The sequence below is a fragment of the Myotis daubentonii genome, chromosome 3 (assembly GCF_963259705.1).
Source record: "Myotis daubentonii chromosome 3, mMyoDau2.1, whole genome shotgun sequence".
Taxonomy (NCBI): domain Eukaryota; kingdom Metazoa; phylum Chordata; class Mammalia; order Chiroptera; family Vespertilionidae; genus Myotis; species Myotis daubentonii.
The window spans coordinates 106,149,792-106,169,022 of NC_081842.1; the positions used below are offsets into that span (position 1 = coordinate 106,149,792).

Below are 19,231 nucleotides of genomic sequence, written 5' to 3' on the forward strand. Positions count from 1 at the left end.
TTTATAGAAAATAACAATAAATGTCACCTGATCATTTGCTCTTCTAGTAATCCTATCTAATAAAAGAGAAAAATGGTAATTGGCGTACGAGCTACCCTTTTCAGTGGCTAATCAGGGCTATATGCAAATTAACTGCCAACTAAGATTGGCAGTTAACTGCCAACAAGATGGCGGTTAATTTGCATATGTAGGCACAATGCAGGGAGGCGAAAGGGAAAGCAGGAAGAAGCCCCCTACCACTGACAGTGATCGGAAACCCAGGGGGGAGCTAAGAGCTGGGGGGCAGTGCAAAGGCGGCCCTGGGGCCGCCTTTGCCCTGCCCCCCAGCCATGATCGGAGAATCAGGTGCCTTTTCCACCCTGGCCAGTGATAGCAGGAAGTATGGGTGGAGCCAGCGATGGGAGCTGGGCATGGTCGAAGCTGGCAGTCCCAGGAGCTAGGGGTCCCTTGCCTGGGCCTAAAGCGAAGCCCACGATCGTGGGGCCACTGCAGCTGCGGGTCCCCGCTGCCCGGGCTGGACACCTAGGCCAGAGGCGTCAGGCCTGGGCAAGGGGCCGATCCTGCGATTGGTGGGTGATGGTGGTCAACGCCTGAGGGCTCCCAGTATGTGAGAGGGGGCAGGCTGGGCTGAGGGACACACCCCCCCCACACACACCCAGTGCACGAATTTCGTGCACCGGGCCCCTAGTATTTTATAGTAAGATGTAGTATTCTAGTAATTTAACTATTACAAAACTGAGGTGTGCAGAAAGAAATCACATTGAACAATAATGAATGACTCAAATATCAAAACATAGTACACTTAGGGTCTCCCTTGTCCTGTGCCTCAGATATCACAGCATATTACACAGTTCACATGGAACTCAGTTTCCTTTAAAATAGGAAGGGATCTTATACTCATGAAGCAGCTACTTCCACACATATTTTTTTTACTTAATTCACAGCACATACTCTTTGTACTATTTGTTGGAAAATCATCCTAGCAATTGCCTCTGTTCCTCTCTGTATTGTTGCCTTACATTCTGATGTCATTACTGTGCTTTTAACATCCACTCATTCTAATAAGATTGTGAATTATTTAAGGGCTGAGATCATGACTTGAGCTTGTGTGTTCTCTGTCATGGTGCCTAGATCAATACTCAAATGCCATCCAGTCCAAATGACTGTGATAAGAGAGGCCTACCATTGCTGGAGACCTCTGATTTTTATTTAAGGGGCCGCACGTGTTCTGCGCCTTTACGGAGGGGTGACTAGTGGCTGAGGGAATTTGAGGAAACCCAGACAGAATTCTCCTCCTAAAAGATTTTGCTAAGCTGGCGCCTGGGACCACCGGGAATTTGTTCAATTAAAACCTGGACACACAGCAATAACAAAGGCACTAGTCTCCTGCTAATGCCTAGGGATCAAACCACAGCCTGCAGGAACTCACCTTGGCAGTCAGGACTGGGCACTGGGTGGACCTGGGCTAGTGCTCTTAACTCTGGGGAGAGGGAGACTTCCCATGGCTACTGGCTAGAGGCCCTGGGATCTGCGCCACCTACCCGAACAGGTCCATAGTAGAGGCTGGTCAGCAGAACGGCTTCTTCACCTGGGATCGCGGGGAGGCGTGGCCTGTTCTGTTCGCCCCACGATCGTTCGCAGGGAGGCCTGTTCTGTTCGCCCTGTGAGCGATCGGGGAAGGCCTGGTCTGTTACGTTCGCCCTGTGAGCAATCGGAGTAGGCCTGGCCTGTTCACCCTGCCAGCGATGGCAGGGAGGCCTGTTCTGTTCGCCCTGCGAGTGATCGCAGGAAGGCCTGTTCTGTTCACCCTGTGATGGGCGCTGGGCTGGGGGGCGTGGACCCAGGCCGCCGCTTGGCACCTGCACACGCGCAAGCGGCCACGGGGCAGAAACATCCGCTTGGCACCTGCGCCCACAGGCCTGGAGTGGCCAGGGGCATCCTGGGACCCTGGCTGCTCAGGGCCTACGCGTAGGGCTACAGGCTAGGAGCAGCCTGGGTCCCGAGGATGTTCCCAGGACCCAGGCCTCTTGGCACCTGCATATGCAAATTAACCCACCATCTTTGTTGGGTTAATTTGCATACTCTCCTGATTGGCTGGTGAGTGTAGCAGAGGGACGGTCAATTTACATGTTCCTCTTTTATTATATAGGATGAATTATACAGGGTGGGGAAAAAGTAGATTTACAGTTTTGAGTTTATTCTTGTATTATTATTTATTAATTACTAGGTGCCCGGTGCACGAAATTCGTGCACTGGGTGTGTGTGTGGGGGGGGGAGTGTCCCTCAGCCCAGCCTGCCCCTCTCACATACTGGGAGCCCTCAGGCATTGACCCCCATCACCCTCCAATCGCAGGATCGGCCCCTTGCCCAGGCCTGACGCCTCTGGCCTAGGCGTCCGGCCCGGGCAGCGGGGATCCACAGCTGAAGCGGCCCCGCGATCATGGGCTTCGCTTTAGGCCCAGGCAAGGGACCCCTAGCTCCTGGGACTGCCAGCTTCGACCGTGCCCAGCTCCCATCGCTGGCTCCACCCCTACTTCCTGCTATCACTGGCCAGGGCGAAAAAGACACCTGATTCTCCGATCATGGCTGGGGGGCAGGGCAAAGGAGGCCCCAGGGCCGCCTTTGCCCTGCCCCCCAGCTCTTAGCTCCCCCCTGGGTTTCCAATCACTGTCAGTGGCAGGGGGCTTCTTCCTGCTTTCCCTTTCGCCTCCCTGCATTGTGCCTACATATGCAAATTAACCACCATCTTGTTGGCAGTTAACTGCCAATCTTAGTTGGCAGTTAACTGCCAATCTTAGTTGGCAGTTAACTGCCAATCTTAGTTGGCAGTTAACTGCCAATCTTAGTTGGCAGTTAATTTGCATATATCCCTGATTAGCCAATGAAAAGGGTAGCTCGTACGCCAATTACCATTTTTCTCTTTTATTAGTGTTGACTAGAGGCCCGGTGCACAAAAATTTGTGCACTCGGGGGAAGGGGGGGTCCCTCAGCCCAGCCTGTGGCCTCTCGCAGTCTGGGACCCCTCAGGAGATAATGACCTGCTGGCTTAGGCCTGCTCCCGGGTGGCCGAGGGCAGGCCCAATCCCTAGGTTCAGCTCCTGGTTGGGCTCAGAGCAGGGCCAATTGGGGAGTTGGGGCGCCGCCCCCTGTCATGCACAGAGCAGGGCAGATTGGGAGGTTGCGATGCCACCCTCAGTCACGCTCAGGGTAGGGCCGATTGGGGGGTTGGGGCACTGCCCCATGTCACACTCAAGGCAGGGCGGATCAGGGGGTTGGGGCGCCGCCCTCTATCACCCAGAGAGCAGGGCCGATCAGGTGGTTGGGGCGCCACCACTCTCATACTCAGGGCAGGGCCAATGGGGAGGTTATGGCTCTACCCTGTCACACACAGAGCAGGGCCTGTGGGGGGGGGGGGGTGCGGGGGGGGGGGGTTGGGGCCCCGCCCCCTGTCACACACAGAGCTGCAGGGCGATCAGGGGGTTTGGGCACTGCCCCATGTCACGCTGATCTCGGTGCTGGGAGGCCTCGCGGCTCTGCTGATCCCGGTGCTGGGAGGCATATTACCCTTTTACTATATAGGGTAGAGGCCTGGTGCACGGGTGGGGGCCGGCTGGTTTGCCCTGAAGGGTGTCCTGGATCAGGGTGGGGGTCCCCACTGGAGTGCCTGGCCAGTCTGGGTGAGGGGCTGAGGGCTGTTTTCAGGCTGGGACTGAAGCTCCCAACCGCTCCTTTTTTTCTTTTTTTTTCTTTTTTATCCTGGGCCAGCTTTAGCTCTCAGGCCTCGGCTGCTGAAAACAGGTTTCTGGCCTTTGTGTACCGTCTGTATTTGATACAATGTTGCAGTCCGGCTGGCTGAAGCCCTGCTGAGTAAAGCAGGTTTCTGGGTTTTTTTTAGCTTCTATATTTGCAACATAGTTACTTAGAGTGTCAGCTGAGAGGCCGGCAAGTCAGGCGGGGAACGTTGGAGTCCTCCGTCACTGAAGCAAGCAAACCTCCCTGTTCGAATCAGCTGCCTGGCTGCCGGCCGCCATCTTGGCTGCTAGTTAATTTGCATATCTCGCTGATTAGCCAATGGGAAGGGTAGCGGTCGTATGCCAATTACCATGTTTCTCTTTTATTAGTGTAGATTATTATTTGTTATTGCTAAAGTAATTGTTACCCAAACAGAATACAAGAAAACAAATAATGATGCTAAGAGCAGAAATAAGAAATTCAAGAAATAAATAAAAACTGAAATGTAAGCTGCTTGACATCAGGGATTTTTTACTATTTTGTTCAACGATGAATCCTCAAACCCTAAGTACCTAGTTCATCCAAGGTGCAAAATAAATACTGGTTGAATGAAAGGGAAAAAAACAACAACCTCAAAGTCTACTTCTTTGAAAGGGAAAACAGATAAACTGACAATATTGACAAGATGGCTATGAAGAGAACTCATTCCACATATAGTAGAAATTCTCTTTAAATTACTATATGAATACTAGAGGCCCGGTGCATGAGATTCGTGCACTGGGGCAGGTCCCTCAGCCCGGCCTGTGCCCTCTTGCAGTCCAGGACCCCTTGGGCAGTCCAGGGCCCCTCACTCCTTACTGCCCGCCTACAGCAGAGGCAGGAAAGGCTCCCACCACCGCCGATGCACTCAGCAGCCGTGAGCCTGGCTTGTGGCGGAGCAGCACTCCCCCTGTGGGAGCGCACTGACCACCGGGGGGCAGCTTCTGCATTGAGCATCTGGCTCCTGGAGGTCAGTGTGTGTCATAGCAACTGGTCTTTCCGCCATTAGGTTGATTATGCTTTTACTAGAGGCCTGGTGCACACGGGGGGTGGGGGTGTCCCTCAGCTGGGCCTCTTGCAATCCAGGACCCCTCAGGGGAAATCGAGCCTGCCTGCCTGATCGCCCCTAACTGCTCGCCTGTCTGCCTAATCGTCCCTAATTGCCTCTGCCTCGGCCCCCACCATGGCGGCTTCGTCCGGAAGGACGTCTGGAAGGTCGTTCGGCTGTCTGGTCTAATTAGCATATTATGCTTTTATTATTATAGATTATATAGGATATTAATATTATAAATCAACTTTGTCTCTATATTTTATAGCAGACAAAACATGTAATTTCTTAGAAATATAATTTAGTATGAAGAAGTAGACAACCATTTACCAGTAAATGTCCAGGTAACTATGATAAAGGTCAGCAGATTCTAGATGATTTTATTGGCAACCTTCACCAAAAAATCAAGTAACAGATCATTCCAATTTCAGAAAAATATACTTTAGAAAATGGAAAATAAGAGAAGGCTTCAATTTTATAGGGCTAACTTTGTGTCCAGTTATTTTTATATTATTTAAAACATAGTAAAATATACATAAAATTTACTGTTCTATCCATTTTTAAGTGTACAGTTCTATGGCAGTAAGTATACTCAAACTGTGCTACAATCACCACTATCCATCCATAAATCTATTTTTCATCTTGCAAAATTAAAACTCTGTACCCATTAAATAATAATTCTCCATTCTCCCTTTCCTATAGCTCCCAGGAGCTACCATTCTACTTTTAGTCTGTGAATCTGACTACCCTAGGTACCACATATAGAATCATACAATATTTGTCCCCTTGTTACTGGCTTATTCACTTGGCATAATGCCCTCTAAGTTCATCCATGTTTTAGCATGTGTCAGAACTTCCTTCCTTAAGGTTGAATAATATGCCACTGTATATACATATCACATTTTGTGAACAATTGGATTATCTATTGCAAATAGTGCTACTATGAATATAGTTTCAACTCCCTACTTTGAATTCTTTTGGGTATATTTCCAAAAGTGGAATTGCTGGATCATATCGTAATTTATGTTTAAATTTTTGAAGAATTGCTGTAGTGGCTGTTCCATTTAACATTCCTATCAACAGTACTCAAGAGTAGGCTCATTGTCTACTTCTGATGCCAAGATTCTTATAGATTGATAAAACTAAAACTTTCTCTTACCAAGACATTCAGATGGCTAATGTTTTATTTAAGATTATGTACAAATGTAAAACTGACTAGCCCATATTAGAAATCTGAATAATCTAAATGCAAAGACAAAATTTACACATTATGATCAAATAGTTTATCCCCAAAATACAGGATTTTTAAAATTTATAAAACATATTCATGTAATCCGACTTAACACCTTGCTGACTGGCTATTTCAAGACAGAACTCACCCATGCACCCAGCTACTTTTCCATACTTGAATATTAAATGAAAGTATCTAAATAAACTCAAATGTACTTTATTTTCTCATATCTTACATTTATATTACTATATGTCAAAAAATTAATAAATTGCATATATTTTTATATTTCATTCTTTTAAATATTTTTTAGTGTGATATGTCGTATAACATGTATCTACATGCAATGGTACTAAACAAGTTTTACATACATATCGTATTTTACTATTCTTTCCAAGAACATACTTTACACATCCTAGTGGAGTATTTTTACCACTGAATACTGTTTTTTTGTAAAACATGATTTTTTAATTTTCCTGATAATCCGAAGGGTGAATCTTTATTTGAAAACAGTCTAGAGTGCTCTTTTAAAACTCTACATTGCTTTCAGACCCTAAAATTACTTACATTAATGTAAGTGGAAACACAAGTTAACTTGTGACGGATCAGCAAAGTATTAATAAAGAGAGAAAAGCAATGATCATTACAACAGACAGAAGACATAATTCAGCATCCGTTCATTATTTTCTTAAAAAGCAAATAACGCCCTAATTGGTTTGGCTCAGTGGATAGAGCATCGGCCTGCGGACTGAAGGGTCCCAGGTTCGATTCTGGTCAAGGGCATATACCTTGGTTGTGGGCACATCCCCAGTAGGGGGTGTGCAGGAGGCAGCTGATTAAGGTTTCTCTCTCTTTGATGTTTCTAATTCTCTATCCCTCTTCCTTCCACTCTGTAAAAAAAATCAATAATATATATATATATATACACTAGGGGCCCGGTGCACGAAATTCGTGCACTGGGTTTGTGTGGAGGGGAGTGTCCCTCAGCCCAGCCTGCCCCCTCTCACATACTGGGAGCCCTCAGGCGTTGACCCCCATCACCCTACAATTGCAGGATCGGCCCCTTGCCCAGGCCTGACGCCTCTGGCCTAGGCGTCCGGCCCGGGCAGTGGGGACCTGCAGTGGCAGCGGGGGATGCCGTGATCGCACGGGCTCCGCCCCTGCCCCTGCAGGAAGCCTCTGGCTGAGGCGTCCGGCCCGGGCAGCGGGGATCCACAGCTGAAGCGGCCCCGCGATCATGGGCTTCGCTTTAGGCCCAGGCAAGGGACCCCTAGCTCCTGGGACTGCCAGCTTCGACCGTGCCCAGCTCCCATCGCTGGCTCCACCCCTACTTCCTGCTATCACTGGCCAGGGTGGAAAAGGCACCTGATTCTCCGATCATGGCTGGGGGGCAGGGCAAAGGCGGCCCCAGGGCTGCCTTTGCCCTGCCCCCCAGCTCTTAGCTCCCCCCTGGGTTTCCGATCACTGTCAGTGGTAGGGGGCTTCTTCCTGCTTTCCCTTTCACCTCCCTGCATTGTGCCTACATATGCAAATTAACCGCCATCTTGTTGACAGTTAACTGCTAATCTTAGTTGGCAGTTAATTTGCATATAGCCCTGATTAGCCAATGAAAAGGGTATTGTTGTACGCCAATTACCATTTTTCTCTTTTATTAGTATAGATATATATATATATCTATATCTATACTAGAGGCCCAGTGTGCACTCGGGAGGGTCCCTCAGCCCAGCCGGTGCCCTCTCGCAGTCTGGGACCCCTCGGGGATGACCACCTGCTGGTTTAGGCCTGCTCCCTGGGGGATTGGGCCTAAGATGGCAATCAGACATCCCTGTGGCAGCCCAGGAGTCCTTGGGGGATGTCCCCTTGCCAGCAGGGAGCAGGCGTAGCTGCAGTCAGACATCTTTAGTTCTGCTGAGGAGGCGGGAGAGGCTCCCACCACAACCACAGTACTGGCAGCCATCAGTCTGGCTTGTGGCTGAGCAGAGCTCTCCCTGTGGAAGCACACTGACCACACTGACCAGGGGGAAGCTCCTGCATTGAGTGTCTGCCCCCTGGTGGTCAGTGTGTGTCATAGTTATCAGTGATTCCCAGTCACTCTGCTGTTAGGGTCAATTTGCATATTACCCTTTTATTATATAGGATATATATATATATATATAATATATATATATAATATATATATATATAATATATATATATATATATTATATATATATAAAGCAAATAAAAATTTGGTTTATTTCTAATCCTTACACTGCATTTTTTGTTGTTTTCTTTTTCATGTTTTGCCAGAAAATATAATGCAATGCTAACAGAAGGTACAACAACAGGCAACCTTTTTTTGTTCCTGACTTTCAAGGAAAGGTTTTTAATAATAATTCACCATTTAATAATGTTTATTTACAGTTTTTAGTCAATAATCTTTATTAGCTTAAGGATATGTACTTCTATTCCCAGTTTACCAAGAGTATTTTTTATTTGTTTGTTGTTCTAACATTCTATACTTCATTGTTTCTACACTGAAAATCCAAGAGAATCAACAAATTCAAATTATCAGAACAGGAGAATTCAGCAAGTTTACAGATATAAAATTACTGTATTAAAATCAATAATGGCCACTGTCCAAATCACAGTTTCTAAATAAAACTCTTCAATAAAAGAAACCAAGACTCTCTGGATAAATGTCTGATTCTAGGGCTGGGATAAGAAAAAGGTAAGATGAGCCTTAAGCTTCTTATAGTATTAGACAGTAAAGAAGTACTTTAAAAAAAAAAAAAAAAGGATGCATTAAATCAAAGGCACACAGAAGTAAGCCTAACACAGTTCCTAATGGCCAAAGCTCAAATAATTTAGACAACAAAAATAAATAATATAGTATTTTACCCAAAGTATAAAATAAACATACATGAGTACTTATTAATGTAAATAAATGAGTGAATAAATAAATGAACAGATAAACAAATAACCCAAAAGAGACACTTCTTCCTTACAAAATAATTCTAAGTAATATATGTAGATTCTCCCTACTACCCCCATGAAATGAAGCCTAATTCCTGTCCCTTACCACCTTTAGGGTTGGGCTATACTTTGTGCTTCATTTCCAAAGGTAGAACAGAATAAAGAGAAAAATAATAACTTTACATTGGAGAAACCTAGCAAACATTACCTTAACCAAGGGAGGAAGGTTTAGCATCATCAGTAATGTTATGCAGCGATCACATACCCCTGACATAATATGATGAAAAGGGCATTCCAACTCTGATGGAAAATATCAGATTGAGGGACATTCTACAGGATACCTGGCCAGGGCTCCTTAAGAATGTCAAGGTCATGAAAAATAAGGAAAGACTGTCATAGATCAGAGGAGAATGGGAAGATGTGATAACTAAATACAATGGGGTACCCTGGATTGGGTATATTTATGGAAAAACTGGTAGAATCCATACAAAGTCTGGGGTTTAGTTACTGGTAATGTAGCAATGTCAGTTTCTTAGTTTTGATAAATGTACCATTATAATGTAAAATGTTAACAAGAGGAGAAACTAGATGAGAAATGAACAGGAGCTCTCTTCTTTGTGATTTTTCTGTAAATCTTCTTGTTATTCCAAAATTAAGTTTATTGTAAAAAATCAATAATGTCCTTATAGCTTAGTAATAACTAATTAGAAAATGCAATTTCAAAAAAGTCTAACAAAAGACATGCAAAATATTTACAGAAAAATGTTAAACTGATAGATATGAAAGACCTAAATAATTAAAAAGAAATACCATAGCAGCATAGGAAGACTAAACATTTCAAAGATGCCATTTAATTTTTAAATTAATGTATAAACTAAATACAATACTAAACTCATTGGATGTTGATATAAACATTCTTTATCAAAAAAACGTTAGAACAGTGGGATTGTTTTATATTTTTGCAAGTCTCTTTTAATATCTATTTTGGTAGAATACAGAGGGATTCTCATATCTGCTTTTGCCTTCAATTTGTTTTCATAAGACATACCATATAGCCTCTAGAAACCTCCTTTATAAACCCCGAGAGACTGACAGTGATAAAAGCAAAAATATTTTAGTATTATTATGAAAATGATTTTGACCCTGAAGACCCACTAAGAGTCCTGAAGCCATCCTTCGGTAACCAATGTTTTGGTGGTTACCTCAAGCCCTCATACTATTCGTTATTTACATTTTATATAAAAATTTTCAAACAGACAAAAATTTAAAGAATTTTTATAAATAAATAACCATATGGCCACTACCTAGATTCTACAACAAATATTTTACTATGCTACTTTTTATCACATATCTGTCCATCCCTCTATCTATCCATAAATAAATCCTTTTTTCTATTAATTTTTTACAAAGTAGGTTGCAGTTATCAGTATACTTCCCCCAAATTACTTCACCATGTATATCATTACTTAGAATTTAATTTTTCTAAAAAAAATTCTCTTTTCTTTTGAGGTAAAATTTACATACATTGAAATGCACAAAATTTAACTATATAATTTGGTGAATCAGGCATTAATACAACCCAAACTTCTCTTGAGAATCAGAACATGACTCAAACCCCAGAAAGTTCCTTCATAGGTGTCCCAGTAAATCCCTCGCCCCTCCCTAGCCCTCCAGAAGCAATCACTGTTCTGATTTTTTCTACCAAAATTATCTTTCCTTTTCCAGAACCAGTTATACAAATGGACTCACACAATACATACTTTTTAAATAAAGCAAGGCTTCTATTACTCAATATAGTGTAATTTAGACCATCTATATTATTTTTTTAAAAGCATTTAAAATAATTTTACCTACCATGAAAATGACTATTAAGATGAGACAGATGCCCACTATGATAAGGAAGGGAATTAGGTAGTATTCCAGAGGAAGACTAAATTCTGGAACTAAGATAATGTGGCCCCTGGAAGAAAAGAGAATTAATACATGAGAAATATTAACAGTTGCCAAATTATGATATTAATCAAAACCAAGGAAGATATTTTTTTTAAGCATTTGGATATTACAATTAAATTCACTGGACACATCTCATTTTCTAATATGTAATTTCCAATAACTTAAGGGATGATTTTTCCATTTTTAAATCTATTTCACACATTTGGTCAAAATAATGTCAATATAATTAAAAGAAGCTTTTAGACTGTGTAGGGGAAATCAGCCAATCAATACTTACTGTTCTCCATCCTGAAAACATGTTATATACTGAATTTAGTAACCTAGCAAAAATATGAATATTTTACATGCAAAATCAACATTAAAACAATGGCAATATCTGAGGTAGTATGTCAAGCACAAACTCCCACTCCAAACAAATTATTGTCCTATGGAGAAATTCTGAAGCCATCAATGGTGAAAATACACTCCCTCCTAACCTCTATGCTTTTGTGAACTTGTTACACCAGAGGCAAATGATACAGTCCTGCACTCTTCATTATCTGTGAGGTATGGAGTGGAAAACTGTAAAGGAATTCAAAGGAGTTTTAGCTTCCTCTCTGTTCTCCATCTTCTCCACTGCTTAACTGGAGGGGGGGGGGGGGGGGAACGACACAACTTCATGAATATGTATGTTGTCAGGGGAAGGGTGGAGAATGCACATACCTTATATGCTCTATTCACCCTTGTTATGAACATGTACTTACTGTAATAATTACTATTATAAAAATTAGTAGGTACTCATGAAACGAAACTGTGATCAGAGTTGGCATACTATTTGTGTTGCGTGAGCAAATTTTGCACAACACCAAAATCCTGCATTAGAAAATATCCTCAGTCTATTGTACTCCCGTGCTATTGTAACATGGTGCCAGAAACACTACTTTGTTACCCACTGCTGGGTGATTTTTATAGGTAGTGAGGCCAGGTACTTCATAAATCAAGGATTAAATGCAAAACAAAAATTCTCAATTTGATAAAAGAAAATAAAAATAGATTGACTTTTCCCCCCATACAGAGATGCTTAGGACACCATAATACTTAAGAAAAATAACATGAAAGCAAATTATTTCTATTCTAAAGCAATTTTTAAGTCTTTTAACTATTATTTTTATCCTCACATCCAAGACACTCTATCAAGCTTCACCAGAAACAAAAACAAACAGAAGAGATGATATCAGAAATTTCGCCCCAATAACTTAAATATTCTTCAAAAACTACTAAGACTGCTAGAATAAAAACAGCTTTTTATTTCAATAATTTTCCAACAGAATACGGATGACAAAATAATGACATGCATTTTTTATGTCTTTACATAAAAAACTGACATGACTGATGGATCAGAAGTGTAAGAAAGAGACAAGCAGGGACTGAGCTGCTCTATTTGATACCATCTCTTTCGCATGAGGTCAGCTCTGTAAGTAATGTCCTTGTTCTTGGCATAAGCCTTCTGGAACCAACCAAGCCAGAGCTGAGATGTGGTGACAGCAGCGCCACTTTTAGGTACAAGAGCCTGTCCATGAGGTGATGATTCTGGGCACACCTCCCTACTCTCACCCCCACCAACCTGCTATAAATTAACACCATTAGGCTTTAGAAGCCAGACTACTACATATCCTAAATTCAACCCATCACAGCATCTAAATATATCAGCAATAGCAAAGCTTACATTCTTATATTCTGTTATTTCTTCTTTAATAAAAATAATTACAGCCTGAATTAGATAAACACTGTCCTATGAGACAAGTCCCAGAGTTGCTCAGAAATGAATGGAACTGCTAGGTGACAAGAAGTAAGCTAAATGAACAAAGCAGGAAGACCCAGTGAACAAGAAATTCAGAAACTATACTGGAAAGTTCCCGTGTGTGTAACCACAGAAACAGAAAGATTCTAGAATTTTCTAGTGTTAAGATTTATAGGTCTGTGTTCTAAATCTAATGTTCTATAACATGTCCTATTAATGCTTGCCTGTTATATCTCAAAACATTTTAGTTTACTATCAAGATATACTGTAAGAAGGAGATTTAAAATAGCAGTGAAGTAAGTGGATGCTACACTGACACACTCCCAGGACCAAATTGGAATTACAACTAAAATACAAACATCCTGAAAAATCAACTGAAGACTAGCTGGAGAGAATACTGATAACCAAGGACATAAATCGGAGATCACATAGAGATTTGTAGGAAGGACGGAGGTGCAAACAGGCGGCCAGGCTCCCACAGACAGCAATTAAAGTTCAGGAGAGATATCTCAGCTGTGGGGGTTGCCACTGAGAACTTTGGGATGTAATCCCCAAGCACGGGCCCCCAGGAGAGAGTGCCAGAACTGAGACAGGGGCCCACATAACTCTGGCTGTGAAAAGCAGCAGGGTTGTTGCCTGCCAGGGAGAGATGGCTGGAATGCAGGCACCCTCTTAAAGGGCCAGTGCACAAAATTCCATGTGCAGCCATTCACCTTTGGCTCTGGCAAAGGAAGGGCAGAATGGACTGGAGCTGTGTGAGCAGAAGCCAGGGTTGGGGCTCTGGAGTTAGAGCTCAAAAGACAGACACCCTGGTTTCCTATGCTGAGACATTCCCGCATACTGTGAAGATCATCTTTCTTAGAAAGACATTTGCTATACAGGTGATTTTTTGCCTAGGAGGAAGACCACTGGCCCACCCTATTGGAAAACGAATTCCCCCACAGTGTGGAGTTTATAAGGCCCGTTAAGAGACAAAAAATAACAGTTAGCCTCCAGGCAGAAGCAACTGCCCCACCCTATTGGAAAAACTCACTACACCTGTGGATGAGAGTGCTTCAAGGCTACTCGAGATAGAATCCAATCAGTCTACAGACAGTGGCAGTCTCTGGAGGCTTTGATTCCTTGCCTGATCTAATTAGTCATAAAGAGCGTTAGACACTGCACTGCACTAAAGATTGAGAGGTGTAGAAGATCTACCTGATACATAGTCACAAACCCAAACAGGCAGCCAAAATGAGGAAACAAACAAACAAAAAAAATAACCCCCTAATGCCCTAATGAAAGAACAAAAGAATTCTCCAGAAAAAGAGATAAAATGGAGATATGAAATTTATCTGATATAGAGTTCAGAATAATGATGGTAAAGATGCTCAACAGCATGAGAAAAGATATAATAACTATGAAAAAAGACCAGTCAGAAATAAAGGATGAAATAGCACTAATAAGAAACACATTGGAGAGAATACACAGCAGATTAGAGGAAACTGAGAATCAGATCAGTGAGTTAAAAGACAGAGTAGAAAAAAATCACTCAATCAGAGAACCAAAAAGAAAAAACAATTAAAAAAAGGAGGACAGCTTAATGGAAACATAACAATATTCACATATTAGATGTGCAAAAAGAGGCAGAAAAGGAAAAATGGATAGAGAACTTGTTTGAAGAAATAATGGTAGAAAATTTCCCTAACCCCATGGGAAAAAAAAGTCACACAAGTTCAGGAGGCACAGAGAACCCCAAGCAAGAGGAACCCAAAAAGGCCCACAGTCAGACACATCATAATTAAAATGCCAAAAGTTAAAGACAAAGAGATAATCTTAAAGGCAGCAAGAGAAAAGCAAACTGTTACCTACAAAGGAGCTCCCATAAAGCTGACAACTGACTTCTCATTAGAAACTCTACAGGTCAGAAAGGAATGGCATGAAGTACTCAAGGTAATAGAAAGCAAGGATCTGAAACCAAGATTACTATATCCAACAAGGCTCTCATTCAGAATAGATGGTGAAATAAAGAGCTTCTCAGAAAACAAAACAAAACAAAAAACAAAACAAAACAAAAAGGCTGAAGGAGTACATCACCAGGAAGCCAGCATTACAAGGGATGGCTATAAGGAAAAGAAGAAACAAAGAGAGAAACCTAGGCATACAGAATTAAAATGGCAGTATATAAGTATCAACATAAACTGATGAACAAAAACAGATCCAGAGACAGAGAAGCATCGATCAGACTGTCAAATCTCAGAGGGAAGGTGAGGTGAGGGGGAGAGATCAACCAAAGAACTTGTATGCATGCATATAAGCCTAACCAATGGACACAGACACCAGGGGGGTGAGGGCATGAGTGGCGGGGTGGGGGAGCCATGGGGGGATAAAAACACATATGTAATACCTTAATCAATAAAGAAAAATTTTTTAATAAAATAAAATAATAATAATTGTAAATGTAAATGGATTAAATGCTCCAATCAAAAGACACAGGGTACCTAAATGAATACAAAAACATGACCCAACTATATGTGCCCAAAGCCCGTCTATCCTTGCTGCTTGACACAGTCGCTGCAGAAAAGAAACATCTGCACAGCATATATGCCTTGTTGTGTTGTATTTTGTGCCTTTAAATCAACGCAGCAGATCCAAGCAACAGCGGCCTCCTGATCACCACACGCTCTGTCTGAGGAACAGCTGCTGTGTGTGAAGCCTCCCTCCACCAGCCAGAAGAGCCACAACAGCTGTGAACAGCACCCATCAGAGGACCTGCTCCCAACAGAGGAGCAGCTGCTACCACAACAACCCAAGGAGCAACCACAGCCTGAGGAGCCACAGCCACCTAGGGAGCAGCCACTGAACGACTCAATATCTATATATGTCAGTGAGATCAAACATGGGTAGACAAAGAACTCCTCAAAGGAAAGAAAAGGAGGACTCACCAGAAAAGCAGCTAAGTAATACAGAGGCATGCAACATGACAGAAAAAGAATTCAGAATAAGGATCCTAGAGAGCATAAACCGGATGGAGGAAAAAATCGACAACTTATGCAAGAAGAAACAGATGAAAAAATCAACAACTTAAGTAAGACCCAAGAAGAAATGAAGAGCGATATAGCTGCAATAAAAAACACCATTGAAAGTATCAACAGTAGACTAGGAGAAGTGGAAGACCGAATTAGTGAATTAGAAGACAAGGAAGCAAAACACACCCAAACTGTACTGCAATTGGAGAAAAAAATTAAAAGACAGGAGGAGAGTCTAAGGGAGCTTTGGGACAACATGAAACAAAACAACATACGAATAATAGGGGTGCCAGAACAACAGAAAGAGGAACAAGGATTAGAAAACCTATTCGAAGAAATAATATCAGAAAACTTCCCTGAGGTGGGGAAGAAAAAAGTCACACAAGCCCAGAGTCCAAAGCTAGGTGAACCCGAAAAGACCCACACCAAGAAACATCATAATTACCATGGCAAATGTTCAGAACAAAGAGAGAATCTTACAGGCCGCAAGAGAGAGACGGAAAGTTACATACAAGGGATCTCCCATTAGAATATCAAATGATTTCTCAACAGAAACACATCAGGCCAGAAAAGAATGGATGGAAATTTACAAAGTGATGCAAAGCAAAGGACTGAATCCAAGAATACTCTATCCAGCAAGGCTATCATTCAAGCTTGAAGGGGAAATAAGAAGATTCACAGACAAAAAAAGGCTAAGGGAGTTTATCACCACCAAGCCAGCAATGCAAGAAATGCTAAAGGGACTGGTGTAAAAAGAAGAAATAAAAAGCTCAGAAAGAAAACAGCCACACAAAAAAAGAAATGGCTACAAACAAGTACCTTTCAATAATAAATTTAAATGTAAACGGGCAAAATGCTCCAACCAAAAGACATCGAGTGGCTGAATGGATAAAAAATAATGACCCATACATTTGCTGTCTACAAGAGACCCACCTCATTAGAAGGGACTCACACAGACTGAAAGTGAAAGGATGGGAACATATCTTTCAGGCAAATGGAAAGGAAAAGAAAGCTGGGGTAGCAATACTTATATCGGACAAAATAGACCTCAAAGTGAAGGCCATAACAAGAGATACGGAAGGCCGCTTCATAATACTAAAGGGTTCAATACAACAAGAAGATATAACCCTGGTAAACATATATGCACCCAATGTAGGAGCACCCAAATTCATAAAAAAACTCCTGGAAGATATCAAAGGAGAGATCGACAACAATACAATCATAGCAGGGGACTTTAATACACCACTGACATCACTGGATAAATACTCTAGACAAACAATCAGCAAAGATACAGCAATCCTAAATGACTCACTAGATCAGATGGACTTAATTGACATCTTCAGAACACTTCACCCCACAGCCATGGAATATACATTCTACTCAAGTGCTCATAGGACAGATTCAAAAATAAACCACATATTGGGTCACAAACAAAGTCTCCCCAAATTCAAGAAGATTGAAATCATACCAAGCATCTTCTCAGACCACAATGGCATAATATTAGAAATAAACTACAATAAAAACAACCCAAAATACTCAAACACTTGGAAGCTGAATAGCATGTTATTAAATATTGATTGGGTTACCAATGACATCAAAGAAGAAATTTAAAAAATCCTGGAAACTAATGACAATGAAAACACAACAATCCAAAACCTAGGGACGCAATGAAAGCAATCCTGAGAGGGAAGTTTATAGCTCTACAGGCCTATCTCAAAAAACAAGAAAAAATGGTAGTAAATCATCTAACTCTACAACGCAAAGAATTAGAAAGAGAGCAGCAAAAAATCACACAGAGTGAGCAGAAGGAAGGAGATAATAAAGATTAGAGCAGAAATAAATGACATAGAAACCAAAAAAATACTACAGAAAATCAATGAAACCAAGAGCTGGTTCTTCGGAAGGATAAACAAGATTGACAAACCTCTAGCCAGGCTCACCAAGAAGCAAAGAGAGAGGACCCAAATAAACAAAATCAGAAACAATAGGGGCGAAATAACAACAGACTCCACAGAAATACAAATGATTGTTAAAAAATACTATGGACAACTCTACTCCAACAAACTAGACAACCTGGAGGAAATGGACAAATTCCTAGAAAAATACAACATTCCAAAACTCACTCAGGAAGAATCTAAAAATCTCAATAGGCCAATAACTATGGAAGAAATTGAAGCAGTCATCAAAAAGCTTCCATCAAACAAAAGCCCAGGACCAGACGGCTTCACATGGGTATTTTACCAAACATTCAAGGAAGAACTAAAACCTATCCTCCTCAGACTACTACAAAATAAAACAAAAGGAAGGAACACTTCCAAGCTCATTCTATGAAGCCAGCATCACCCTAATACCAAAATCAGGTAAAGACAACACAATGAAAGAGAATTACAGGCCAATATCCCTCATGAACATAGATGCCAAAATCTTAGCAAATCGGATCCAGCAGTACATCAGAAAGATCATACACCACGACCAAGTAGGATTATCCCAGGGATGCAAGGATGGTACAATATCCGCAAATCAATAAACGTGATACATCACATAAACAAATTGAAAGGAAAAAACCACATGGTCATATCAATTGATGCAGAAAAAGCATTTGACAAAATCCAACACCCATTTTTGATAAAAACTCTCAGCATGGTGGGAGTAGAAGGATCATACCTCAACATAATGAAAGCCATATATGACAGGCCCACAACCAACATCATACTCAATGGACAAAAACTAACACCATTTCCCCTAAGAACAGGAATAAGACAGGGATGCCCAGTCTCACCACTCCTGTTCAACATAGTACTGGAAGTATTAGCCATTGCAATTAGACAAGAAGAAGAAATAAAAGGCATCCAAATTGGAAAAGAGGAAGTAAAACTGTCCTTATTTGCAGATGACATGATATTATACATACAAAACCCTAGAGACTCCATCAAATACAACTAGACTTAATACATGAATTTGGCAATGTAGCAGGATACAAAATTAACCCCAAGAAATCTGAGGCATTTCTATACACCAATAGTGAACTTTCAGAAAGAGAGATTACAAAAACAATCCCATTTACCATCGCACCAAAAAATTAAACTACCTAGGAATAAACTTAACTAAAGAGGTAAAAGACCTCTACTCAGAAAACTACAGGACGTTGAAAAAAGAGATAGAGGAAGGCATAAACAGATGGAAGAACATACCGTGTTCATGGATTGGTAGGATCAACATCATTAAAATGTCCATACTACCCAAAGCAATCTATAAATTCAACACACTTCCCATTAAAACACCAACGGCATACTTCACAGATCTAGAACAAACTCTCCAAAAATTCATCTGGAATAAAAAATGACCCCGAATAGCTGCAGCAATCCTGAGAAAGAACAAAGTAGGTGGGATATCAATACCAGATATCAAGCTGTATTACAAAGCCACTGCTCTCAAAACCGCCTGGTACTGGCACAAGAACAGGCATATAGATCAATGGAATAGAATAG

General features: G+C 41.8%; 1 protein-coding gene across 5 annotated transcripts in view; it reads right to left on the reverse strand.

Annotated features, from left to right (window-relative positions):
* RNF13 (ring finger protein 13) overlaps nucleotides 1-19,231 on the reverse strand; it is a 183,884-nt gene that overhangs the window by 48,927 nt on the left and 115,726 nt on the right. For all 5 annotated transcript variants that reach the window (XM_059688166.1, XM_059688167.1, XM_059688164.1 and 2 more), the window contains one exon: nucleotides 10,857-10,962. In XM_059688166.1, coding sequence (XP_059544149.1) covers nucleotides 10,857-10,962 — 106 coding nt within the window. The remainder of the gene's footprint in view (nucleotides 1-10,856; nucleotides 10,963-19,231) is intronic.